The 27,356-nt window shown below is 43.4% G+C and overlaps 1 protein-coding gene across 1 annotated transcript in view; it reads right to left on the bottom strand.

The window, feature by feature from the left end:
- Positions 1 to 1,285: 1,285 nt before the first annotated feature.
- The window catches only part of KREMEN1 (kringle containing transmembrane protein 1), a 72,669-nt gene continuing 46,598 nt past the window's right edge, over positions 1,286 to 27,356 (bottom strand). The window contains exons 5-9 of the mRNA XM_036276437.1: positions 23,623 to 23,776; positions 8,648 to 8,980; positions 7,630 to 7,788; positions 6,487 to 6,571; positions 1,286 to 4,281 (exon numbers count right to left, since the gene is read on the bottom strand). Of these exons, the coding sequence (XP_036132330.1) occupies positions 4,113 to 4,281; positions 6,487 to 6,571; positions 7,630 to 7,788; positions 8,648 to 8,980; positions 23,623 to 23,776 (900 nt within the window). The 3' untranslated portion in view covers positions 1,286 to 4,112. The remainder of the gene's footprint in view (positions 4,282 to 6,486; positions 6,572 to 7,629; positions 7,789 to 8,647; positions 8,981 to 23,622; positions 23,777 to 27,356) is intronic.

Below are 27,356 nucleotides of genomic sequence, written 5' to 3' on the forward strand. Positions count from 1 at the left end.
ATTTTATTCTCAAAGTTGCATATTAAGAGCATATTTACAAATAAAGCCTTGCCATCCAAAGTCAAGACCCCGACGGGAGGTGAGTCTGGATGTGGGCAGGTCTGGATGCTGCATGAGCCCTGCGACGGCAGCTCCCACTGTGTGCTCCTGAAGACACATCCTTTCTGAAGCAGATTTGCCTCGGACTTTCCTCCACACCCCACTTTTGTCTCGTTGAGCATGTGGAACTCGGCAAGACAGAAGCCTGTGCAATGGGCACCCCCCTGAGGTCTGCAGGCAGAGGGTAAGGCCTTGTCACCCCTAAGCCGGCCAGCCTAAGGGGAGGCAGCTGCGGCTGGAAGGTTTGAGAAACACCCCACGCCAGGGCAGCTAAGCTGAGAGACCTGGCCAGGAGGTAGAAGAGTGAGGAAGGTAAACAAAGACACCAGAGGAAACAACCAAAAGATTAAAAATTCCCAAGGTAGTAACAAAAGCAGACATCAAACACCAAATAGGAGATTCGAAACCCAAGAGGGTGCCAGTTGACTGGGCCATGGAGTGGAGAGCTGGCCCGGCTCTGTGGGAGACCTGGGGTGGCCCCGTCAGGCAGGGGAGATAGGATCTCGGAGGCCATCCACTAAGTGCTTGTGAGGATTAAGTGCCTAGGACACACAGAGGCTTGGCAACGGCCTGCGTGCCCCGCTGGTGCTAGGATGGCCTGGCCAGATCCTCGGCTGGGTCGGGCCGACTCCTGCCTTGGGCTGACAATGGGGCAAGTGGGTAAAGCCTTGCCCCACAGGCTACCTGAGGTCCAGGACAGCTGTACTCACTAGTGCTTTGATCTTTGTGGGTTTCTGGCTGATTGGAGTCTTGAGCCAGAGCCCACACCTCAGAAGTTACAGCAACCAGGTTACCTCGCTTACGCTGAGAGGCCTCACCCTGTTCTGACATGGGAGATGTGGGGGAAGGTACCCAGGTTTCATTCCTGTTCCTTCTCTGCTCTGTAAGCAATGACACATGGGGAAGAACACGGGGCACCGAGTGCCTGCTAGAGGGACCAAGGACACTGTAAAACATGACTAAGAAAAGGTGCATTCTGCCCTGGCCAGTTTGCTCAGTGGTTAGTGTTGGCCTGCAGCCTGGAAAGACCCGGGTTCGGTTCCCACTAAGGGCATGTGCCTCGGTTGTGGTTTGTCCCCAGCCCTGGTTGGGTCGTGCGGGTGGTAACTACTCGGTGTGTCCCTTTCAGGTAGATGTTTCTCTCTTTCTCTCCCTCCCACTCTATCTGAACAAAAAAGATGGAGAAATGTCCTTGGGTGTGGATTTAAAAAAAAGAAAAAGAAAAGGTGCCTTCACCATGGGAGGCAAAAAGAGCAGCTGCCCCAGGGCCCTCCCTCACGTTGAGATACATGCCGAGAAGGCAGGGCCTGGGCACCAGCAGTGAACGGGATGAGAAGGGCACACAGGTCCTGAGTCGCCCACTTGCAGCCTCCTCCACTCAGGGCAGAGGCTGTGGACAGGATGCCTTCAGAGCCGCCGTCCATGGTGGTTCCCAGAGGCCCCCTCTCTTCCGCTTTCATAATCTTCTGCTATGTACTCTGTAATGGACCTTTCTCAGGGTCACCCTTTCCAATCATCTCCAACCCTCACTTTCTCTCTTCTAAAGTAGTATCTTAAAAAATCAAGTGCTTCCTCCTTCAATGCTCCTAGAAGCACACCTCATCTCTTTTGGGACAATTTATTTCTCAGGTGTTTACTAAGCCACAGCGGACCCTCTGTGGGGTGTTGCTGACAGGTTCCAACCAAGACCATGGCCAGACTGTGGCCAAGGAGTTTATAGAGGTTTGGCCTAAGACAATTTAAGGCTCTCTCCCCACATGCTGTCCTGAGGCTGGTTTGGGTGTCCCATGGTCCTTCCCTGGACAGTACGTTGATCCTGGCAGCACTGGGCTGTTCCAGGACCAGCCGCAAGGAGAGTATGAGGGTGTCACCAACACTTCCAGAATCTCTGAGAAACGGCTGATCCTGCTGCAGGCTTAGACAACACACTGTCTTAAGGCTTGGCCCCTGTGACCAGTGTGAGGTGAGCAGGGTAGGCGGGTGATCAGAGTAAGCTTCGGGCAGCTGAACAACTGCCTCTTGGCTGGATGAACCCTTTACCGAATTCCACATTCCCTTGGTGCCACAAGTGGGTCTATTCACAGCTCAGGGCCCTTTGTGACTGCACACCTGGCACTTGTGTTTGGGAGGAGATTCCTCAAAAGCCAGGAATAGCTTGGAAGGGAGACTGCACATGTTTCCTGTGGTCCTTGTATGGGACAGACCTCTGTCTCCAGATTCAGGGGCATGTGGACAGCTGCTCCTGAGTAATCACCCTTTCCAGATCAAAGCATGACGAGAGCACCAAGCAGGTCCAGGATTGTGGCAGGCCTCCCATGGTGCCTGGGGCAGCGCCCCTGCTCTCCTGTGGACACGCTGCCCTGTTTCCCTCCTCTGAATGGCCCTCTTCCTGCCAGCTCCTAGCATCTCTCCTCATTGCCAAGTGTCACCTCTCTCTGCAGACACCTCCTAGCTGCCCTCACATGGCCCTCTGTTCTTCTGGCAGCAGCCAGTTTCAGATGGGTTGCGAATCTGGCAGAACCCCAGGAAGGGCCGTGGCAGGCAGTAGCTTAGGGACTTGGGGAAGGTAGGCAAAGTGCTCCAAAGAGGGAACCTGCGAGGCCAGAGGCTCAGCAAGGTCCAAGGCCCAAGCGCCTTTGGGAGAGTCATGTTCTGACAAAGGGTCAGACCCGGCCTTCAAAGGCACAGACCGCTCTTCTCAGCTGCTGTGGACAAAGACTGCTTTAGGGGGGTGGGTACTTCTAAGTTGGCAACGGTGCTGACTCGCACAACCAGTGGCCACTGCGTGCACAGCTTTCAATCTTTGGAGGCTATCCTCAGGGGGTCTCCAGTTCCCAGACCCTCCCTCTCCCTCCTCATGCCGTCTCTGCGATCCACTTCCCCACCTGAGGGCAGGGCAGTGTGGCAGCAGGGCTAGGAGCCCTCTGCTTCTCACCGAGCCATTCCGAACCCATCTCTGTTCTGGTAGGAAGAGGCAGAGAGGGCCGTGGAGAACACAGGCTGCGTGGGGTGTTTTTCATGTTCTTTTAAAATGAGGGACAGCTAAAGGAGGGACTGCTGGCACCCTGCCTCCCATAATCCTGCCTAAATGCTAAACCTTGATGTTTCTATTCCCTATTCTGAACTGAGAGTGAGCTTAGAGAATCATGGAGAGATGAGGGCCTGGCTTGGGTGCCACAGGACCACACAATGTTTGGGGGCAAAGCCAGACAAATCCAGTCCAATAAGGAGTTACTGAGAGCCTATAAAAGCTTTCAGTCAAGTCTGTTGTGTGAATAAATCGATGGGTGTTTTATACAACCACTCCACAAGCTTACTCTGTTGGTCACCAAGCTATAGAAAAAAGCCCGAACCTAGAAGGTTTCAGGTTTGACATGAATGGGGGTCAGCAGACCTAATTCTCAGGCTGTCGAAGGTCGGCGAAGGCCTTTTCTCCTCCAGCACCCAGATAGCTAAGGCCCAGCCCGCACAGAGCATGGGCCCTCTTTAGGGCTTTGGGGATGCTAACACCCAGTAGTCAAGAACCAGGCCATCCTCAAGAGAACCTCAGAATTCTCCGCCTGGCCCTCTTCCAAACCATAAAGACCAGGAGAAAGTGATCTGTGTGTGGACAAAACAGAGAAGAAGCAAGCAAGACTCAACGTACACTACACTTACCCATCACCTGACAGTCATCTAGATGTACCCGAACCCAGTGCCGGACACAACCGTCTTTGTCATCTCAGCCCCAGTGTCCTGACACCCCCATTCCTGTATCAGAGAGGGAGAGACACACACAGGAGGGCTGGACCCTGGGACCTTGAGTCTCTCTCCTAAGTGCAGCTGATGAAGCAGGACGAATCCAGGCTGTACCTGCCCCTGCTGTAGGGCGCCCCTTCCCAGTCCATTGGCAGGCGCCCCTGAAGAGGCTGAGGGACAGGCAGGGAAGAGTTCAACAGAGGAAACCACGGGAGACGTGGTCCCTGTGGCCTTGAGCTCAGAGGAACCTCCTGTCCTGGGCGTGGGGAGAGCTTTTAGTCACTCACAAGAGGATTACGGTCATCTTGTTGACTCTGACCCTTGAGCTTCTTTTTAAAGATGGAAATCGAAGTAGAAGGCTCATAAAAAATACTCCAGATTTCCCCTGACGTCCCTGGTTGATGACAATCCCGAAGGTCCCCTGAAGCAGGAACACGATGTGATCTGTCAAACAAAAATAACTTAAGAGTCCTTCATGTCTGGTAGAACAAAGCATCCCAAACAACCGACCACCTTATGAGATACCTGTACCTATGAAATGAGATGCTCAGTGAGGTGAGGTCGTGGGAAAGACCTAAGAGCTGCCTTTAGAGATCTGAAGGACTATGGTGCCAATGAAATGTGTCCTGTGGGGTGGGAGCGCAGCGGGGCAGATTCTAGCTCCGTTTAACAAAGAACTTTCTATCCCGCAGTTATTCAGATCTGGAAAGGGCTGTCCTGAGTGATTATGAGTTTTCAAATTCTTTTCTTTTTTAAATAGAAGAACTCCTTTTTCAAATGACATTTATCTGGAAGCCCACCTAGTTAAATGGGACAAAGTCAGAACCAATCTGCTGGCGGTGGGTCCTGCCTTATCACCAATGCTACGTGGCGGGGAGCTGCAGAGGGACTCCAGTGTCAGGTGGGAATCAGACATGTGCTTTAGGGCCTCAGCCTGCTGCAAGCTGCTGGGTCTGATAGGAAGCCTCCTGCTCTCCTGCTGCCGTAGGACACACGTGCCCGAGAGGCTTCTAGAACATATGAATTGCGACTTAGGGGGAAAAAAAAAATATATATATATATATATATATAAAAATATAAAATGACATTGTTTCCACTGAAAAGTGTAAAGTGCAGGGTGGAGAGGCCTATTGGTAGTCCCAATGTGACCAAGGGCAGCCTTCACAGGGCAATAAAGGAGCTGTTATTTAATGTATTAAAAAGTTGTCTGGCTGGTGTGGCTCAGTGGCTGAGCATTGACCCATGCACCAAGAGGTCAGTGGTTTAATTCCCAGTCAGGATACATGTCCAGGTTGTGAGCCCGATCCCCAGTGGGGGGGGGGGGGGGCGTGTAGGAGGCGGCCAATCGATGTTTCTCTCTCTCTCCCTCTCCCTTCCTCTCTCTCAAAAAAAAAAAAAAATCAAGCCCTGGCCGGTTTTGCTCAGCGGTTAGAGCGTCAGCCTGCGGTCTGGAGAGACCTGGGTTCAGTTCCCGCTAAGGGTATGTACCTCAGTTGCAGTTTGTCCCCAGCCCTGGTTGGGTCATGCGGGTGGCAGCCACTCAGTGTGTCCTTTTCACATTGATGTTTCTCTCTCTCTTTCTCTTCCTCTCCCCCCTCCCACTCTATCTGAACAAAGAGTGGAAAAATGTCCTCAGGTAAGGATTAAAAAATAAATAAATAAATAAATAAATAAAAGGAAAAAAAAGTCTGTGGCAGAGGACTAGTGAGGTCAAGGAGAGGTGCTTTCGCTGGACACCAATGTTCAGGAAGACTTTGAAATGCAGATAGCTTATATATCAACTATATCTCTTTTTTAAAAAAAAAATTTTTCCCCTTTATTGATTTGAGAGAGAGGATGTGAGAGGGAGAGAGAGATAGAAACATTGATTGGCTGCCTCCCACTGGGGATTGGGCCCACAACCTGACCTCTTGGTGCATGGGTTGACACTCAGCCACTGAGCCACATCGGTTGGACTCAACTATATTTCAATAAAACTGAAGAAAAACAAACAGAGAGAGCCTGGATATGAAACCACAGGAAAGACAGAGTAGATGTCTAGGTAAAAATGAGAGGGTCTCCTCTCTGTAAATACACAAAATTTAGTAGCCCCCTTCCTGGAAGGAAGAACTGTTGAACCTGCACAGCAAAATAAAGGAAGAAAATGTTGTTGTTTTCCAATTGGTCAGAATTGAAGGACAAAGTTTCTGTAAGTTTCTTAAATAACTGCCTTAAAATATCTATTAAGCAATAGTCAATAAAATGTTAGAATTCTCTTCCTAAGACTGCTTTCCAATTTCTCGAAGGCATCAGGAAATACGCATGGTATTGCCCTAGTAATCTTTGCTCTTGCATTGAGATCTCTTCAAGAGGCCAACACAAGGAAAAACATGGAAATTGTTGGTTTTTATGCCTAGACTGTTTCAATCCTCCTTGAAATTGTATCCTGTGGATACAGGAGCAAACACAATCCCTCAAACCTTAGTAAAAATTTTCCAGTTGTACATTTCACTCTACAGAGGATGAAGAATGTGTACTGTCTTATGTTTCCCAGAACTCAGGGCTTTGGGATCATGTTCTGATGTTACACTGTTACCAGACAAAGGAAGCACAGTAGAGAAGGAGCTCTGAGCCTCTGCTCCTGGAATTGGGCAGCTCTGTCATACTCACTTGAATGTGACGTGCAGAAGTATCTTTGCTACAATGGCTGTGACTGTGAGGATGAGGAGAGTTGCCAGGCCATACACTGTCCATCCTGCAAGTGCAAAAGACAGGGTTCATCAGACCTGCTTGAGCTTAGTTTTCAGAAGGAAGCCCTGAGTGAACACGGCAGCTCAGAGATGCAGGTCTGGCTAAGGAGCTCTGGCCTCCTGAGCACTGCCTGGCTTTAGAGCTCCCTCTTACATAGAAGCAGGTGGTGTGGTCCAAAATACACTGGACTCAGAGTCGAAAGTGGTGGTGCACATTCTGTCTCTATTGTTGGATCCGCTGTGCAACCACAGATGAGTTACATAAACTCTGTGGGCCTCAGTTTCCTCATCTGAGGAATAAGATGTGTGACCTGTAAAATCCTATCGGGATACACAAATGACACAGGGCAAACAATGAAGAGGCTCTCATCCCTGACCCTCTATGGAGGGTCCTGCAGGGGACCTGGAGAATAGCCTGAAAATCTCTAGGCTGGGTAGTTGCTAACAATACACTGCAGCTCTATCAGCTCACAAAAGCCTCAACTTCCTTGGCAAAAAAGAGAATGGAAGTCTGTACCCAATCAACTTAGCCAGCTCAAACCACAAGACCATCACGACTCTCTATCCTTCTCCTGTATGAATTTTCTTCATAGCTCTTATCAATATGACTTTTTATTTTGCTTCTTGCCTTTTTCTTCCCACTTATAAGCCACTGGAGGGCAGATTTTGTTCAGTTCATTGTGTAGTCCAGGGTCTACAATAGCATGTGGTACCATTAAAGCACTTACATATCTTTTGAATGAATGAATGAATGAATGAATGAATGGAGCTCTTGAAATTGCGAATGAATTTAAGGAGCTACAAGTTGGGGCTCTAGAAAGAGATTCTGAATGTGAGAAAACACTGGATTAGCTGACTGATCACAATGTACAAAAGGCACACATGTTGGCTCTATGGAGGTGAGCACTTTCCCCTAAGGACTAAGGAGTCAAGGTAATGAGAACATGTCCCTCAAAGGCCAGGACAAACAGTGACAGAGCCAGGACCCTTAACCTGCCTTGGAATGAGAAACACCCAAACTCTATAAATTCCACCCCCTTTGATGGTGTCTGGGAACTGCTACCTGGGACAGCCTGTGGTGGGTGGCTGGGGCTGGTGGTGATGACGTAGAGGACTTTGGAGGACCGGGCAGCGCTGATGCTGAGGTTGGCCTGCTCTGTGATCACCTCGGCCAGCGTCTGGTTGGCAGTGGGCCTCTCCTGTGGTGGTTCTTCCTTGATGGCTGGAAGATCAAAAGGAATTAATGAGGGAAAAGCTGGTAAAGGCAATGAAGAGCTACAGAGTAGGAGTCACTGGTTATGTAGAAAGGCTGTTTTCTCTGATCCAGTTCTGGGTATAACTCTCTCCACTGGCCCTACTGGCTCCCAAGCAGAACCTGCCAGGTCCTGGCCTTGAAGGAGGCAGAAGGAATAAGATGTTAACTTCTAATTATTTGACTGGTCTATTCATGGACATGTGAGCATACTTTATAGTTTTCCTATCCTTGTGCCTTTGCAGCTATGGCTCCTCCTGCCTGGAAGGCGCTCTTCTTTCCTACCTATCGACCAAATCCTACCTGTTCTTCAAGACTATCCTACCTGTGGGGAGGCCTCCTCCTTCGGACTCCCTGTAGCACACACTGACTGAACTCTTCTTGAGAACCCTGACAGGACAAAGTCTAGGTCTTAGACACCACGTGTTTCTCATGTGTTGGCAAAGTGATATGCCTGGAACACGTGTGTCCACATAAGAGGGGTAGAGAGTGGGGCTCCACCTTTGGAGAATTTAAAGAAAGATGATAAACCAATCTTTTGAGATTGGGTGGGATCCTGATGACCATGAGAGGCAGAAGAATAAACTAAATGTTCTCCTTAGAGCCTTCCAATTCTACCCACTTGAGCTCTTTCTTTTGGTTGTTCTTATAACCCTCCCATGTAATTAGAACTACTGACATGGCAAAATGAACAAGCTTCACCTCTTTTCTGTATCATAAAATGGGAGGTGGGAAAGTCTAGAAGTTGAGTTAGTAGCTCAAGAACAGCCCCGGTCCACAGGTCACAAGGGTGTTCAAGAGGAGCCTGAGTCACACAGGGAAGTCTTACCTTGGTATAAAACAGCAAATCCCTGGGCCTGATTGATGCGATCAGAGAAGAAATACAGAATGACAAAATCCAGAGAGACATTAAAGGACAAAGGTGGGCGGTTCCTTCCATTGAAACGGACCAGGACTTGGTGAGTGTAGCCATCCAGCAGCTCCACCATGTCTGCGGAATCCCTGATGTCAAATAAGGTGAAGTTGAAGTGGATGTGGGAGGCTCCCGGAACCCGAATGGTCCAGTAGCAGACCCTCCCTGTGGCGTAAGTGTCAGGAAAGTCAGGGGAATAGACGACAGAAGTCATGGCCGAGTAATTCCCACCGCAGGCGCCAACAAGAGCTGTGGAAGACAAAAGGACACCAGCCCTCAGCCCGGGGCTCAGCCACAGGGCTCACTTTCCAACCAGTTACAAACAAAACTCTTCTGAACTAACGTGATCCAGTTTAGGATATTGTTTTTTGTCTATAAAACCAGACTGTCTTCTGTTTCGGGATCAAATCACAAAATGAATCACTTAAACCCTGAACAAATGACTGTGGAAGCTTTTTTTGCCCAGGAGACTTTAGAATTAGCACACAGCACAGTGGTGTGGCCTAGGTGGGGGCCAGGCTGGAGTCAGAGAGTCTGGGTTTGGGACCAGCTGGGCCATGTGATCCTTCACTTCCAGGCCTCTTGCTACTCTGTTTTTAGGATGGAGAGACCACCACCTGCTCCTGTATCATATGAATGTGTGAGGACAGATGAGATAAAGCACCTGAAAACAATGGCACCCCTTTGCAGAGGAGGCACTCCAAGAGGCAAAGTCATGAAAAGAGAAGGGTTTTACAGTACTTAGGCATCCCTGATGTCTTAGAGGTGCAATGCACACATGAGGGTCCACACAAGTAATGACTTCTGCCTAGAGAGGACACACTCAATTCTGATCACCCTGTATTAGCATATTTGATTTCTCTGGGCTCCGATTTTTGATCTGCCTATTCTAGTAAGGGGATACAACCACTTGATCGTATCTTATGTGGTGAAGTGTCAACAGATCTTGGAAGTGACTGTCCTTGAGAGGGAGTGTAGGGCTGGGATTTAAATAGCTTTGAGGGAGCCCTGGCCGGGTAGCAGAGCTGGTTAGAGCATCGTCCCATACCCCAAGGTTATGGGTTTGATCCTTGATCAGGTCACATACAAGAACCAACTAATGAATGCATAAAAATGTGAAACAACAGCCCTGGCTGGTTTGGCTCAGTGGTTAGAACATCGGCCAGCGGTGTCGAGAGACCCGGGTTCGATTCCCACTTGGGGCACATGCCTCGGTTGCAGTTTGTCCCTGGCCCTGTTTGGTCATGCGGGAGGCAACCACTCGATGTGTCCCTTTCACGTCGATGTTTCTCTCTCTCTCTGTTCCTCTCTCCCCCTCCCACTCTACCTGAACAAAGAATGGAAAAATATCCTCGGGTGAGGATTAAAAAAAAAAAAAAAAAAGTAAAACAGCAAATCAATATTTCTCTGTTTCCCTCTCTCAAATCAATAAAATAAAAAATAAAAGAAGTTTGGGGGGGGGGTTCTGCTCTCCTTTAGGATGCAGAAAGCAGTAAGAGGATGCCGCTTCCATCCAAACAATGAGGAAAAGCTCAAAACTTTTATCAACTTGTTAGAAAGCGGAGGTCTGAAGACAAAGGGAATTTAATTCTAAACAGTAAGACCCCTCCAAGGAGAGTCAGGCCACACAAAAGTGTTTCATCTTTGACAGAGCACAAGAGGAAGAGGTAGCTGCCATAAAAGCAAGTAAGAAGAAAGCAGTTAAAAGTTTAACAACTTCCAAGCAAAAAATGCCCAATCAGAACAGCAAAAATAAAAAAAAAAATCCAAAAAAATGAGGATAGTGTAAGGAGCCTCTGGGACAACTTCAAGCGTGCCAACATTCGCATCTTGGGGGTACCAGAAGGAGAAGAGAGAGAACAAGAAATTGAAAACCTGTTTGAAACAATAATGGCAGAAAACTTTCCTAACTTGGTGAAGGAAACAGACATACAAGTCCAGGAAGCACCAAGAGTCCTAAACAAGATGAACTCCAAGAGGCCCACACCAAGACACATCATCATCAAAATGCAAAGGGTTCAAGACAAAGAGAGAATCTTAAAAGCAGCAAGAGAAAGGCAGCTAGTTACCTACAAGGGAGTCCCCATAAGGCTGTCAGCTGATTTCTCAAAAGAAACTTTGCAGGCCAGAAGGGAGTGGCAAGAAATATTCAGAGTGATGAAAACCAAGAACCTACAACCAAGATTACTCTATCCTGCAAAGCTGTCATTTAGAATCGATGGCCATATAAAGAGTTTCCCAGACAAGAAAAAGTTAAAGGAATTCATCACCACCAAACCGTTATTATGAAATGATGAAGGGTCTTTTTAAAGAAAAAGATAAAATATATGAACAAACAAAATGGCAATGAATACATATCTATCGACAATGGAATCTACAAACAAAATGAACAGGTAGAACAGAAACATTCTCATAGATACAGAGAACATTTTGTTGGTTGCCAGATGGGAGGGGGGTTGGGGGAATGGGTGAAAAAGGTGAAGGGATTAAGAAGTACAAATTCGCCCTGGCCGGTTTGGCTCAGCGGTTAGAGCCGTTGGCCTGCGGTTCTGAGAGACCCGGGTTCAGTTCCCGCTAAGGGTGCATACCTCGGTTGCAGTTTGTCCCCAGCCCTGGTCGGTTGTGCGGGTGGCAGCCACTCAATGTGTTCCTTTCACATCGATGTTTCTCTCTCTCTCTCTGTTCCTCTCTCTCCCTCCCACTCTACCTGAACAAAAAATGGAAAAATGTCCTCGGGTGAGGATAAAAAAAAAAAAAAAGAAGTACAAATTCATTGCTAGACTGACAAACCTCAAAGGGAAAGGGGTTGGGGGGTGGGAAGAAATAAACCAAAGAACTCATATGCATAACCAATGGACACAGACAATAGTGTAGGAAAAGGCGAGAGGGGGGCGGGAGTGGGGAGGAGGGGGTCAATGGGGGAAAAATGAGGAACATCTGTAATACATTCTACATTCAACAATAAAGATTAAAAAAAAGAGAAAAGTTTAACAACTTCCTAAAGGCAGGCTAGCCTCTCAGTCTAAGATAACTGGGAGCCCCAGACACAACAGGAGTCTGCACTCACTTGCAGACAATTCTGGTCAGACCTCCACCCAGTGTCCACCAGAGTGACTGTGGTAGGGCAGCACCCCTTGGTGGCACGGTGTGATGATGTGACAGGCTGCTGCTGGTGCACAGGCGTGAAACCCTGCTGCTTCCCGAACTCCCCTCCCACAGAAGCAAAGCCTTCAGCTTCTGGTGGAGGGGCAGCAAACCCTCTTGCTCCCAGAGCCAGGGTAGAAACAAAACCTATTTGCCCCTGGGGAGAGGGAGTAGGAAACTCTCTCCTTCCTGCCAAAGTAACCAGGCAAAGATCTACTCCTTCTAGGGGAAGAGCAGAGGCAAAAATCATCAGCCCCTGGTTGCCCTGAGCCCCAGGGCCCTGTACCAGCGAAAGCAGGGGCAGGAACTCTCCTTCCAAAGAGCTACCAGAGATGCAAGGCAGTGTTTAGCTGCCAGGGAGAGGGGGGTGGTGCTAGGATGCTAAAAAGGTCCCATTCCTGAAGCCCAGGAATGTGTCTTGTCTAAGACTGAGGACGGACAGGAGAACCAAGATACCCCTCCACCCCTTAACCTCACAGAGCATAGCACCAAGTAACAAGCAACAGCAGTCCACCACTTAGGGAGAGGAAAGATCCACTTGGTGGCCTAGGCAATGGAAACTACTCAAAGCTGAGGATGGAATAGGAATACTGATAAACCCCACTGGCATCCCAGGCTCCACACTAAGCACAAGGTAACAACAGCTCATCACTGAAGAAATGTGAAGCCTCACATTGAAGATAATGACAGAAACAAGAAAACCCAAACCCAGCCCATCACTGACAGGCTCAATCCTCACACTAAGTAGGCCTGCCCTTTACCAGCGGTAAGTTTTATTTACCTCAACCTCTGCTGTTCTTCTACACATTGTGTATGGCATTCAATAGAATATTACAACACACACATAAGAAAGAAAGAAAGAAAGAAAGAAAGAAAGAAAGAAAGAAAGAAAGAAAGAAAGAAAGAAAGAAAGAAAGAAAGAGAAAGGAGAAAAAAAGACTCATCAAGAGATAAAACATCTGTAAATATATAATCAATATGTTATAAACCTAAAACAAATACAATGTTACATGTCAATTACATCTCAATTTTTAAAAAGGAGAAAACAAACCACAGAAGCAGACTTAATAATGACCCAGACATTAGAACTACCAGAGACTACACGATTAATACAGAAAGTACCTAGTGGAAAAGATGGACCGCATGCTTGAACAGATTGGAAATTTCAGCAGAGATATGAAAATTTTAAAAAGAATTAAATGTAAGTGCTAGAAATAAAACAATTATCTGAGATAAAAAAAATTTATTTGATGAGCTTATAAACAGATCACACAAAGCTGAAGAAAGAACCAAAACATTTGAATATAGGACAATAGATTATCCTATTGTCCAAAAAGAAATGATCCAAATGAAACATAGAGGGGAAAAAAAAAACCACATGTGAAAAAAGGAAAACAGAGCACCCAACAGCTGTGGGGCAATATCAAATGGTCTAACAGTATGTAATTGGAGTCTCAGAAAGAGAAGAAAAAGAGAACAGAGCAGAAGAAATATTTGAAAGAAAATGGCTAAGAATGCTCCAAGGTCAGTGAAAAGTTATCTAAGAATCTCAGCAAATTCCAAGCAAATAAATTAAAAAATACACATAAAAAATACAAAGTAGACACATCAGAGTTAAATGTTGAAATCCAAAACAAAGATAAGATCCTGAAAGCAGACAGAAGAAGGGAAAAGATTCCTCACAGGGGCAGAAAGATAGAGCAGATATCTCTAGAAACTATATAAGCCACAGACAAAGAAGAAAAACTAAAAGAAGAAAAACTGTCAGTATAGAGTTCAATATCCAGGAAAAATCTTTTTCAAAAGTGAAGGTGAATTAAGGCTTTCTAAACAAAAGCTGAGAGAGACCGTTGACAGCAGACCTGCATTAGAGAAAATGCTAAAGAAATTTCTTTAAGGCAGAAGAATTTGATACCAGATGGCAAATAAAAACAAGAAAAGATGTTCAACATCATAAGTAATTATGGAAATGCAAATGAAAATCACAATGAGTTACAACTACCCACCTGCTAGAATGACTAAAATTAACAAAACAGACAATACAGAAGTTCACAGGAGAATGTGGAGTGCAGCATCTGGAAGTCTCATATATTGTTGGTCAGAATGCAAAATGGTAATAGTTACTTTGGAAAACAGTTGGCAGTGTCGTATAAACGTTAAATATTCACTTAGCATATGACCCAGAAATCCAGGAATTACTAGGTATTTACCCAGGAGAAATGAAAACATATGCTCACACCAACACCTGTACATCTATGTTTTTAGCAGCTTTATAGCTCTTTTATCATAGATGGATCAATGTTTATCCACTGTAAATGGATGAACAAATTGCAATACATTTGTACAAAGGCATGCTTTTTAGAATAAAAAGGAACTTTTGAAACAACATAGGTGAATCTCAAAATCATTATTCTAAGTGAAAGAAGCCAGACACAAATGGCTGAGTAATGTATGATTCCATTTATATGACATTCTCCAACAACAGAACTATAGATGGAATACAGACCAGTGGTTGCTGAGGGTTGGGGTGGGGGAGAAGACTGAACACAAAGGGACATGAGAGAACTTCTGAAGTGATGAAAATGTTCTTCATCTTGGTTGTGTATATATTTGTCAAATCTTGAACTATACAACTAAAAGGGTGATTTCTACTATATATAAATTATATATAAAAGAACTTCACTAAAAAACAACATGAATTCCTGGGTTCTAATCCTGATGACTTTAACTATGAATCTGAGCACGATATTTATTTCTGTATACCTCAGTTTCCTCCTCTATAAAATGAAAATAACAATATATCTTCTCATTCATGGGGTCATGAGAATTAAACTGAGTCGATACATGTAAAGTGTTTAGGTATAGGACCCGACACATAGTACAAGCTCAGTAAGTGTTAGCTATCCTATTATGATTAGTATAAAAGAATAAAGTATCCAAGTTAAACTGATATTGCAGCAGCAAAGGCAGAGCTTAAACTGGAACTTTTGATTCCCAGGTGTGTGCTATGCTGATGGCACATCCAACTCAGCACTTTTGAGAACTCATGACAATCTATGATGGAGTACTGAAATTCAGTGATAATTCAGCAAGAAACTTGAAATTTAGGAATATATTCAAGATCTTATTTTTTAAAGGGGGGATTAGCCTGACATAACTTGGGCTGTGTCTTTCAATCAATGCATGTCACTGTTTAATTGGAAGCACTTTATTTTTAATCCTCACTCGAGGATATGTTCACTGATTTTAGGGAGAGAGGAAGGGGGAGAGAGAGAGAGAGAGAGAGAGAGAGAGAGAGAGAGAGAGAGAGAGAGAGAGGAAAAAAATAAAAAAATTGATGTGAGAAACATCAATAGGTTGCCCCCCACACATGCCCCCACCAGGGATCAAACCTGCAACGTAGGTATGTGCCCTGAACCCACAACCTTTCAGTGTATGGGATGATGTTCCAATCAACTGAGCCACCTAGCCAGGGCTAACTAGAAGCATTTCTTTTTTCTCAGTGGTATGTAAAATAATGCTGCATCTCACAGTTAATGGAATCTTGGAGTCTATGAAATGCAGTTATTGATGCAGTCCCAGAAGTCAGATTCTACCTGTTCTTGAGCCCTCAATCTTTTTCACTATTAATCTCTTCCCTTCCCACTAAAATATAAATTCCATAAGGGCAAGATCACTATCTGTGGGACTTTGGGCAAGTTACTTTATGAGTCTCAATTTTCTTGTCTGGCAAATAAGAATAATAGTACTTGCGTCACTGAGCACTGAGAATTAAAGGAAAGAATGTGTGGGAAGTGAATAGCACAGTGCCCTGTAAATATAAGTACCCAACTAATGCTACAAAGTAAGACCCAATCCATATGATTCACTTATCCCTTCAGTGTTTAGAAGGCCAGCTTGGTCAGAGCCTGTAACCCACTGCTAACCTGATCTTCTATTGGGTTCTATTAGTTCAATAGATTAAATTCTGGGGGCAGCAGGGGCTATGAAGCTTCCATCAGTGCTCCATTTACACACAGTACACAGCTACTTCAGTGACTTCCCTTAGCTCACGAGAGCTTGCTGAAAATCAGCCCCAGAGCCTATGACAAATTACTTGATGTGGCAACGATGACCAAGCAGACAGCTTCCACCAGCTGCCTCTGGAGTCTCTCTCCTGAGGTGCAAATGCAGCCTAAATGTCTCTAGAGCCAAGGGGCCTGGAATGCTCCTTTGCAGTGAGCAGAGAACAGGAGGATCTCACTGACATTCTGACTGAGACCCAGGTTCAAGCCATACTGGTAGCAGAGCCTGATGTTCTGGGACAACAGAGACTAACCTGGTCCCTTTCTTGCCATCTAACTTCTCCAATCTTCTCAGAGAGACATCTCTGCCCTCTCAAATTAAGGGACAGTCTGTAGGTACCATCTCCAAAATGCTCAGCCTTATCCATCCAAAAAAGCATAAGGTTTCTATGAGACAGTACTCAAGCTATTTAAAATATTTTACTCTCTAATTAATGAAACTTTAGAGATTAACTTCCACAATGCTATATGAAGCAGGCAGTCTCTCCAAATGCCAGCCTTCTTAGTCCTTGCATGAATGGAAGCCAAAGAGTGTAGCTTTTGAAAACCTGCAGAAGGGGCCAGTTTGATAATAATCAGAACTGTGCAAACTTTCTTCATATATATATATTTTATCCTCACCCAAGGACATTTTCCCATTTTTTGTTCAGATAGACTGGGAGGGAGAGAGAGGAAGAGAGAGAAAGAGAGAGAGAAACATTGATGTGAAAGGGACACATCGAGTGGCTGCCTCCTTCAAGACCCAACCAGGGCTGGGGACAAACTGCAACCGAGGTACGTGCCCTTAGTGGGAAGCGAACCTGGGTCTCTCTGGACCGCAAGCTGACGCTCTAACCACTGAGAAACACTGGCCAGAGCTGTTCACATATTTTTAGAGCATTAAACTGGATCTGTAATTATGATCTATTTCATTATTGTTTATAAAAGGGATTTTAGCCGTTGAAAATAGAAAAAATTTAAATGTGGCAGACTTGGGTTTGAATCCTGACTCTAATACTGGTTAGTTTGGACAAATTAGTCTATCTGTTGATGCACAATTATCTTACCAAACAGGGCTGTCACAAGGATTAAATAACAAAATAAACAAAAGCACCCAGCATCAAGTCTAGCACACAGCAAGCCCTCAATAGACAGCAATTATTTCCATTATAATGAATTCATTTTAGTGTATCTTGTGGGAGGCCCAGTACTATGTCCTAGATATATTTCTAGTACCAAAGGTGATACTTGATACATGACTGAATTTAAACCAAATTATTTTTATTTGATAACTCTGGCAGTGGTATGGTACTAGAAAATACATAAATTTATCTGCCACACAGAAGATACCCAATAAAAAATGTGCTAAATGAATGCAAGATTATCATATAAAACTATATTCTATTTTTATGAATATAAAATTCCCCATTTTAATCATTTTAAAGTATGTAATTCAGTGGCATCAGCATATTCACAATGTTTTGCAATCATCACCATTATCAAATGCCAGAAGATTTTCATCACCCCGAAAAGAAAACCTGTATCCATTAAGCAGTCACTTCCCATTCCTATTCTCTCCTCAGCCCTTGACAAGCATTAATCTGTTTCTGTCCGTACAGATTTGCCTATTCTGGACATTTCCTATCAATGGAATCATAAAATATGTGGCTTGATGTGTCTGGTTCATTGGGTTGTAGCATGTTATCGGTATTTCTTTCTTTTAATTTTTTTTTTTTTAATCCTCAACTCGAGGATATTTTTCCATTTATCTTTAGATAGAATGTGAGGGAGGGAGAATACAGAGAGAAAGAGAGAGAGAGAAACATCAATGTGAGAGAGACACATCGATTGGTTGCCTCGGCACAACTCTGACCAGGACTGGGGACTGAACAGCAACCAAGGTACATGCCCTTGACTGGAGTCGAACCTGAGAATCTTTGGTCTGCAGGCCAAGGCTCCAACTGCTGAGCTAAACCAGCCAGGGCTAATTTTTAATTGATTTTTAGAGAGAGAGGAGGAGGAGAGAGAGAAAAACATCAATTTGTTGTTCCATTTATTTATGCATTCATTGGTTGATTCTTGTACGTGCCCTGACTGTGGATCAAACCTTGGTGCATTGAGACGACACTCTAGCCAACCAAGCTCCTGGCCAGGGCAGTATTTCATTTCTTTTTGTGACTAATTAATATTCCCTTGTATAAATACACAGGCGTACCTCAGAGATATGGCGGGTTTGGTTCCAGACCACCACAACGAAGATAATATTGCAACAAAGTGAATATCTCAATAAAGTGAGTTACATGAATTTTTGGTTTCACAGTACACATAAAAGTTATGTTTACACTACACTGTAGTCAATTAAGTATATAATAGCATTAGGTCTTAAAAAAAAAAAAGCACATACCTTAATTTAAAAATACTTTATTTATTTATTTATTTATTTAATCCTCACTCGAGGACATTTTCCCATTTTTTGTTCAGATAGTGGGAGGGAGAGAGAGAGAGAGAGAAACATCGACGTGAAAGGGACACATCGAGTGGCTGCCACCCGCATGACCCAACCAGGGCTGGGAACAAACAGCAACCAAGGTACATGCCCTTAGCAGGAACTGCCCCCGGGTCTCTCTGGACCGCAGGTTGACGCTCTAACCGCTGAGCCAAACCGGCCAGGGTTAAAAATACTTTATTGATTTTTTAAAAAGGCTAACCATCATCTGAGCCTTCAGCAAGTCAATCTTTTTGCTTTTAATGGGTCTTACCTTTAATTTGTAAAAAAAAAAAAAAAAAAAAAGCAACATCTGCGAAGTACAATAAAACAAGGTCTGCTTGTACCACATTTTGTTGAATGGATATTCATCAGTTGATGGTCATTGGGTTGTTGCCACTTTTGGTTATTATAAATAATGCTGCTAAGAACTTCCGTGTACAGGTTTTTGCATGAACGTATGTTTTCAACTCTCTTGGGTATATATCTAAGAATGGAATTACTGGGTCAGAGGTAAGTCTGTTTTGAGAAAAGGTCAGACAGTTTTCCAAAGCAGCTACACCATTTAACATTTCCACCAGCAGTGCACAAGGGTTGCAATTTCTCCTTATCCTCACAAACATTTACTTTCGATTTTTAAAAAGGAACACAATAACCAAGTAGTTCTATATATAGCTCACCTTCTAAACCCAGTGGGCCAGGAAGAAAAAGTAGGTAAGTACAGGGTATGGAAACTGCAAGCAAATAGGCCCTTTATTCATTATTTCTTTCTCCCAAATAACAAAAATTTTTTTTTTTTTAAATTCTCACCCAAGGATATTTTTCCACTGATTATTTTAGATAGATTGGAAGGAATGGGGGGGAGAGAGAGAGAGAGAGAGAGAGAAACATAGATATGAGAGAAACATATCGATTGGTTGCCTCCCCCAGGACCCTGATCAAGGGAGGATAGGGATCCAACCTGCAACCCAGGTACGTGTCCTTGATCAGGAATCGAACCCGCAACCCTTTGGTCCGCAGGTCGAATGCTAACTGCTGAGCCAAACTGGCCAGGGCTCAAATAATGGATTTTAAATCTATATGTACCTATTTGGTTTTTTCCCTAAAACTTCAACCGAGCTACTGTTTTCTTCCATGCAATATTGTATACTTGATTGTGTGTAGAAGCTGGTGAGAGTGCCCTCCTACGTAAGCAATTATAGTGTTTTGCATGCAAAATTTTTAAAAATTAAATTGTCCTAATTCTATTTTGGAAATGGAGAAACAATCATATCTTTCTGAGCAGTAATAGAGGAAGACTAATGCTTTGCACATTTTGATATATTTGAGTTAATTTTTTCCACAATGTAATACTTTTGACACAGTTGGGTTTCTCATATTATCCTAGTTCATGTACATCAGAATGTTAAATGATATTGTTTGAGTTTTGTGTTGCAAGAACAAATGGAATAAACTTGAACTGTGCTATGAAAATTAATATAATAATCGTTTAAAGTAGAAAAACAGGTAGTGAACCCACACACCCAGCTTCTGTTTATTGGCTAGTCCCACGCACAGCTTGTTGGCAGTGTGAGCTCCAGCAAGTTATTTTATTTATCCTCCTCACACCCTAGGACTCTTTACATTCTGTAAAATCAGAGTGATAATAATAATGTCTTCCTCGGATGGTTGCTGGGAGGATCTAATGTAATAATTGATATAAAGCCTTAATGCATTCTAAATACTCAATAATTATTTCCTTTCTTTTTTCACTTAAGAGTATACCAGAAAATTTGTAAGTTCAGCAAACATACTCTCCTGGGTTAGGGTGCCACGGCAGAGGATTTTACAATAACCAACTCTGGAAATGAAAGGTTAAATAGATGTGCAGTGCATACTATTTGTCAACTATTCTTCCTTAAATGTTAGCCACAGTTCAGTCTTTAGCTTTATTTATTTATTTTTTAACCTTTTTTCCCCCTTTATTTATCTTACAGAGATTGGAAGTGAGAGGGAGAGATAAAAACATCAATTGGCGACCTCTTGGAGCATGGGTTGATGCTGAACCACTGAGCTACACTGGTGGACCAGTCTTTAGCTTTAACAGAGCTACTAAAACCAAGCATTTGCCTTTTTTTTTTTGTGGTACGTGCCCCTAGCAGGAACCGAACCAGGGACTCTCTGGTCCGCAGGCCGACACTCAACTGCTGAGCCAAACCAGCCAGGGCTAAGCAAGCATTTGTCTTGACATAACAAGATGTATAGGAAGCCACCCGGCCGGTGTGGCTCAGTGGTTGAGCATCCACCCATGCACGCACCAAGAGACTGCCGGTTCGATTCCCGGTCAGGGCACATGTTCAGGTTGTGGGCCAAATCCCCAGTGGGGGGCATGCAGGAGGCGGCCAATCGATATTCTTTCTCATCAATATTTCTATCTCTCTCTCCTTTCCTCTCTCTCTAAAATCAATAAAGAAAAAAAAAAAGATGTATAGGAAGCCACTGGTAGTCTCCAATAGGTACACTTAGCTAAAAAGACCAACAATTAACCACATGAGTTCTGCTTGCCAATCCTTCCTCTGTCCCTCCCTCCCTCAAAACACACACACCAAACAATGTCTAAGCTATGACCTGCGACAGGCTTAGTCATAAACTTGGGCTGGGTTTTACAGTCATCATATGTAGTGGTTAAACTGTATCCCCCCAAAACATATATTCAAGTCACAATGCCTGTATCTGTGAATGGGACCTTATTTAAAACTAGGATCTTTACAGATGCAATCAAGTTACTAGATTAGGGACGGCCCTAAATCCAATGACTGGTGTCCTTATAGGGAGATACAGAGATATAGAGACACAGACACATACAGAGGAAGGATGAATACAGTAAACCCTCAATTTTGTGGACATAGGACCTTGATTTAACAGATTTCGGGTTTAATGGACAAAATTTCCGTTCTGTATGTCATATTGAAAATTAACATGCTGTTAATTTTCAAAGGCTTTAAACCAAGATTTGTTATAATTAAATTAACAGGTTATTTTTTTGTTGTTATTAATTCACTATTATTATTATTATTATTATTATTATTTTTTTATCCTCACCTGAGGACATTTTTCCATTTTTTTGTTCAGGTAGAGTGGGAGGGAGAGAGAGGAACAGAGAGAGAGAGAGAAACATCGATGTGAAAGGAACACATCGAGTGGCTGCCACCCGCACGACCGACCAGGGCCGGGGACAAACTGCAACCGAGGTACGCGCCCTTAGCGGGAACCAAACCCGGGTCTCTCAGGACCGCAGGTGGACGCTCCAACCGCTGAGCCAAACCGGCCAGGGCAATTCACTATTATTTTTAACAATTATAACAAATAGGACATATGTCGGAAAAAACACTGCAGTAATTTCGCTTATATAAATTAATATTACACATCTACAACTATCGTCTACATATTTAAATCCAAGAGTCATCACTCATAAACTATATTCACAAATGATTAGCATGTGATCACACTGTAGTGTGTGGTAATTCATTCTGTTGTCTCATGGTGTGACTTTCTGCAGCAGGTTTTTTTTTTTTTAAGTTTTTATTGTTTTTTTAAAGAGAGAGCAGAAGGGAGAGATAGATAGAGACATGGATGTGAGAAAGAAACATGACTGGCTGTCCCCCACTAGGGATCAAGCCTGCAACCAGGGCATGTGCCTCGACTGGAAATCAAACCAGGACCTCTCAGTCCATGGGACAACATTCAATCCACTGAGCCTCTCCGACTGGGCTCTGCGGCAGTTTTAACGTGAGCTAGCCGATGTTCCCACCAATGTTCCCACGTTCACTAAGCCTTGCCCCAGCCATGTGCATTTGTTTACTTGCAGTGATTGGTGAATATACAAATTTACTAGACCTATTCAGTATAAAAGTAAAATTACAGTAATATATATACACAAAACTTTTCATACATACTTAATTTTAATTACAAAAACATGTCTATATAAGTAAAAACAGGTAAACTAACTAATTTGTCAAATTTTTAACATATGCCTTTGGAAAACAGACTTTCAGCTCTAATGGACAGCCCCTCACCACAATTATCCGTTACATCAAGGTTTTAGTGTATGTGAAGAAGAGGGCAGAGAATGGGAATGATGGGGCTCAAGTCAAAGAATGCCAAGGATGACCAGCAATGACCAGATGCCAGGAAAAACCAAAGATTCTTCCTTGGCGCCTTTAGAGAGAGCATAAACTTGACACCACATTGATTTCAGACTTCTAGTTTCCCAAACTATCAGAGAATATGTTTCTATTGTTTTAAGCCACATAATTTATGATCATTTGTTACAGCAGCCCCAGGAAACTAATACACCATGACATTTTTGCCTAAAATAGCCACTCTGCCTAGTTGAGATGCCAAAAGCATAACAAAAACATTATCTGCTCTACAGTATGTCTTAGTAATCTGAAGTCTTTCCTTTTGTCTGCCTCATTTGTCCTTTCTACCATCTTAAAGTCTGGGACTATGGTACCAGATATTAGTACTATGGCTCTCACAAAGTCTCACTACCACTGAGTAGATGTGGGTGGATTATGCTGAGGGACCAGGTTGCCCAGAGGTTAGAACAAGGTGTTGGAGAGGTCAAGGCTCTGGATCCACATCCCATTCAGAACACTCCCTGCCTCTAGCCATCATTTCACAAGTGTGGCAGGTCAGAGAGGATGTGGTTCAGGGCACACTTAATACTAGGCCTGGAAGACAACTCGAAGCTTATGCTCTTCTCAGCTGCATCCCAATAAGATATAAATCACAAAATGCCTAAGAAAACACTAAAAGAGCTTGGTGGTTACATTAAAACAAGAGGATCTTTCTTTTAAAATAACACACACACAACAAGAGGATCTTAAACCTGACACTGAACAGTTATATTAGGGTCTGTATCAAATTGGAAAGATCATCTTTTCTTGGTTGTCTAAGTATCTCACAATAGGCCATGTCTCTTCAAGTATATGATACAATTGTAAATTCATTACTTGTTAAATGAATGTCTTCCTTTCTAGAGGGTTGGGCCTGAATCTTCTTGTTCGGCACTGTATCCTAGGGACTGGTCAGTGCCTGGCCTGCAGTAGGTGTTTAATAAGTATTGCCAAGTGAATGAAGGCATAACTAGGAGGAAAGGAGGGCAGGGACAGGCTTGTCCCCCGGGCCCAAGGGTTCCTGTGTCTTCAACAGTAACGGGCACAGGGCATACTCACTGTCAAAAAGGATGATCCGGCCATCACCACCACAGGGCTGGGTGTGATCCCCGAAGCAGACGCTGTTGCATTCAGTACTGGCTGCCTCCCCATACTTCCAGTAATCAGGATTGTTTCCACAAAAGCAAGCATAGCCTGACTCCATCCCAGCAAACTGCCACAACAGAGAAGCAGTACTTGGTAAGTGTCAACCAGGGATGTCACGTGACTGAAGGAGCCTGGCAAGGTTGGTGCCCAGCGAGCAACCAGCTTCATCTTCCCGGCCCACCCTTCTCCTGGGACCTCTCCCTTGTCCCATTCTTCTAACACTTCATTACATACTAATCAGCTATGTGTCACCACCATGTTTCCCTTTCAGTGAGCATCTCTTCAGATTTTTGCAGTTTGACTGAATTAAAATAAGTTTTAAGAGTGAAAATCCCAAAAGCTTGAAAGATTAATAAACTAAACATTTTACTGAATATTCACTATGTGCCAGATAGTAAGTGCCTTATTGCTAGTCCTCCCAGCAAACTCATTATAGGTCCCATTTAAAATTTTATTTTATTTTTTATATTACCACACAGTAAATCTATTTATATGATGAATAGTTCTATGAATTTTAACCCATGTACAGATTTGTGCAACCACAACTAAAATCAGAATACAGAATAGGTGCATGACTCCAAACACCTTCCTCATGATGTCGCTTTATTGTGCCCCCTCCTATAACTTCTGGCAACCACTGATTACTTTTCTATTATTATAGTTTTTTCTTTTAAAAAATGTCATATGCTATAGACTGAATGTCTGTGTTCTTCTCTCCCACCAAGTTCATATGTTGAAAGCTAATTCCCAAAGTGATAGTATTTGGAAGTGGGGCCTTTGGGAGGTAACTGTGTCATGAGGGCAAAGCTCTCATGAACGGGATTAGTGACCTTATAAAAGAGACCCCAGAGACCTCCCTTGTCCCTTCTGCCATGTGAGGACACAGTGAGGAGACAGCCATCTATGAACCAGGAAATAAGTTGTCATCAGACACTAAATCTGCCAATGCCTTGATCTTGGACTTCTCAGCTTACAGACTAACGATGCTGAGTATCTTTTGCTGTTGTTGTTAATCCTCAACCAAGAATATTTTTCTATTGATTTTTTTTTTAGACAGAGTGGAAGGGGAGGAGCGGGAGAGAAAGAGAGAGAGAGAAAAACATCGATGTGAGAAAGACACATCAACTGGTTGCCTCTACATGACCCCCGACCAGAGCTGCAGATCAAATGTGCAACCCAGGTACATGCCCTTGACCGGGAATTGAACCCGTGATCCTTCGGTCCTCAGGCCAATGCTCTAACTGCTGAGCCAACCGGCCAGGGTGAATATTGAGTATCTTTTCATGTACTTATTGACAATTTCTTTTTTTTTTTTTATCCTCACTCGAGGACATTTTTTGATTTTTTGTTCAGATAGAGTGGGAGGAAGAGAGAGAGAGAAACATCAATGTGAAAGGGACACATCGAATGGTTGCCACCCGCACGACCCAACCAGGGCCGGGGACAAACTGCAACCGAGGTACAGGCCCTTAGCGGGAACCGAACCCGGGTCTCTCTGGACCACAGGCCGACGTGCTAACTGCTGAGCCAAACTGGCCAGGGCCTTATTGGCAATTTCAATATCTTCTGTAGAGAAATGTCTATGTAAATCCCTTGCTCATTTTTTAGGTTGTTTATTTTCTTATTGCCACAGAGTCCTTTATATATGCTAGGCATTAGATCCTTATCCAGATATGTGATTTACAAATATTTTCTTCCATTCTGTGAATTTTTTTCATTTTCTTAATAGTGTTCCTGACATATGAAAGTTTTAAATTTTCATGAAGTTCAATTTATCTATTTTTTCTTTGATTGCTTTTGCTTTTGGTATCTGCTATAAAACCAATGCCTAATCCAAGGTTATGCATATTCATACCTATGCTTCTAAGAGTTTTATAGTTTTAACTATTACATTTAGATCTTTGATCTGTTTTTAGTTAATTCTTATATATGATGCAAAGCAGGGGGTCCACTTTCATTCTTTTACATATGGATATCCACTTGTCCCAGCATCGTTTGTTGAAAGATGATTCTTTCCCCATTGAATGATATAGCACCCTTGTCAAAAATCAGTTGACCTTAAATAAATGTATGTATTAATTTCTGGATTCTACATTCTATTCCATTGGTCTATATGTCCATCTTTATGCCAGTACCATAGCTCTTTTTTCAGTATAACTTTAAGTTAATTTTTGTCTCTGGTGTGTTATAAGGATAGAGGTTCATTTTTCATTTTTCTATAAAGAGCTCTAGTTTTTCTCCAGAACCATTGCTGAAAGACTATCCTCTCTCCCACTGAATTATCTTGGCATCTTTGTTGAAAACTAATTATCCATAGAAGTGCAGGTCTATTTCTGGACTCTATTCAGTTCCACTGATCTACAGCAGAGGTTGGAAAAGTTTTTCTATTAAAGATTAGCTAGTACAGTAAATGTTTTCAGTTCTGTGGGCCATACAATCTCTTCTCAGCTACTCAGCTTTGCTGTGGAAGCATGAAAGCAGACATGGACTATATGTAGATGAATGGGTGTGACTATGTTTCACTGAAACTTTATATGCAGAAATAAGTGGGTGGTAGGATTTGGCCCAATGCCATTGTTTGGGGACTCCTAATCTATGGGATTATTCTTATACAAATACTACTCTCTTGATTACTATATCTTTTTTTTTTGTTTTTTTAATTCTCACATGAGGATATTTTTCCACTTATCATCAGATAGAGTGGGAGGCAGAGAGAAAGAGGGAGGGAGGGAGAGAGAGAAAGGGAGGGCATGGATGTGAGAGAGATACATTGACTGGTTGCCTTCCAACAAGGGTGGGGGACGAACCACAACTGAGGTACGTGCCCTTGACCAGGATTGAACCCACGACTCATTGGTCCACGGACGGCGCTCTAAACACTGAGCCAAACTGGCCAGGGCTTGATTTCTATATCTTTACAGAAAGATCAGGAAGGGTTAGTCCCCCCAAATTGATCTTTTTCAAAATTATTCTGGTTACTGTATGTTCTTTTCTTTTCCATATAAATTCTAGAATCAGCTTGTCAATTTTTTTTCCCAAAAATAAGCTCTGGTCGGGCCAGTGTGGCTCAGTGGTTGAGCATTGACCCATGCACCAAGAGGTCGCCAGTTCAATTCCTGGTCAGAACACATGCCCGGGTGGTGGGCCCGATCCCCAGTGGGGGGCATGCAGGAGGCAGCCAGTCGATGTTCTATCTTTCTCTCCCTCTCATTTCCTCTCTCTGTAAAATCAATAAAGGAAAAAAAAATTTTTTTTAAAAAGCTCTGATTTTAGTTGGGAGTATATTGAATATATAGATAAATTTGGGGAGTGTTGACTTTTAAATATTGAGCGTTCCAATCCATAAACAATGTCTATATCTCCACTCATTTAGTTCATTTTGAATTTACCCTTGCATTGTTACCTGGTATATGGTGTATAAGTCTTTAATATCTTTTGTTAAATGTATTCTTGTTATTTATGCTACTGTAAATGCAGTTAAATTTTTTGTTTTAATTTTTTAAAATATGTTTTTGATTTTTAATTTTATTTTTCAAATTTAAAAAGTAACTAATTTTTAACTTTGTTTTTCTTCTCATTCCTATTTTCATTGATTTCCCACATGTAGTCCTTTTGCTCAGGAAGTCTTTGGGGGAAATTAAGGATCT

This window comes from Molossus molossus, unplaced genomic scaffold (assembly GCF_014108415.1).
Source record: "Molossus molossus isolate mMolMol1 unplaced genomic scaffold, mMolMol1.p scaffold_m16_p_22, whole genome shotgun sequence".
Classification (NCBI taxonomy): domain Eukaryota; kingdom Metazoa; phylum Chordata; class Mammalia; order Chiroptera; family Molossidae; genus Molossus; species Molossus molossus.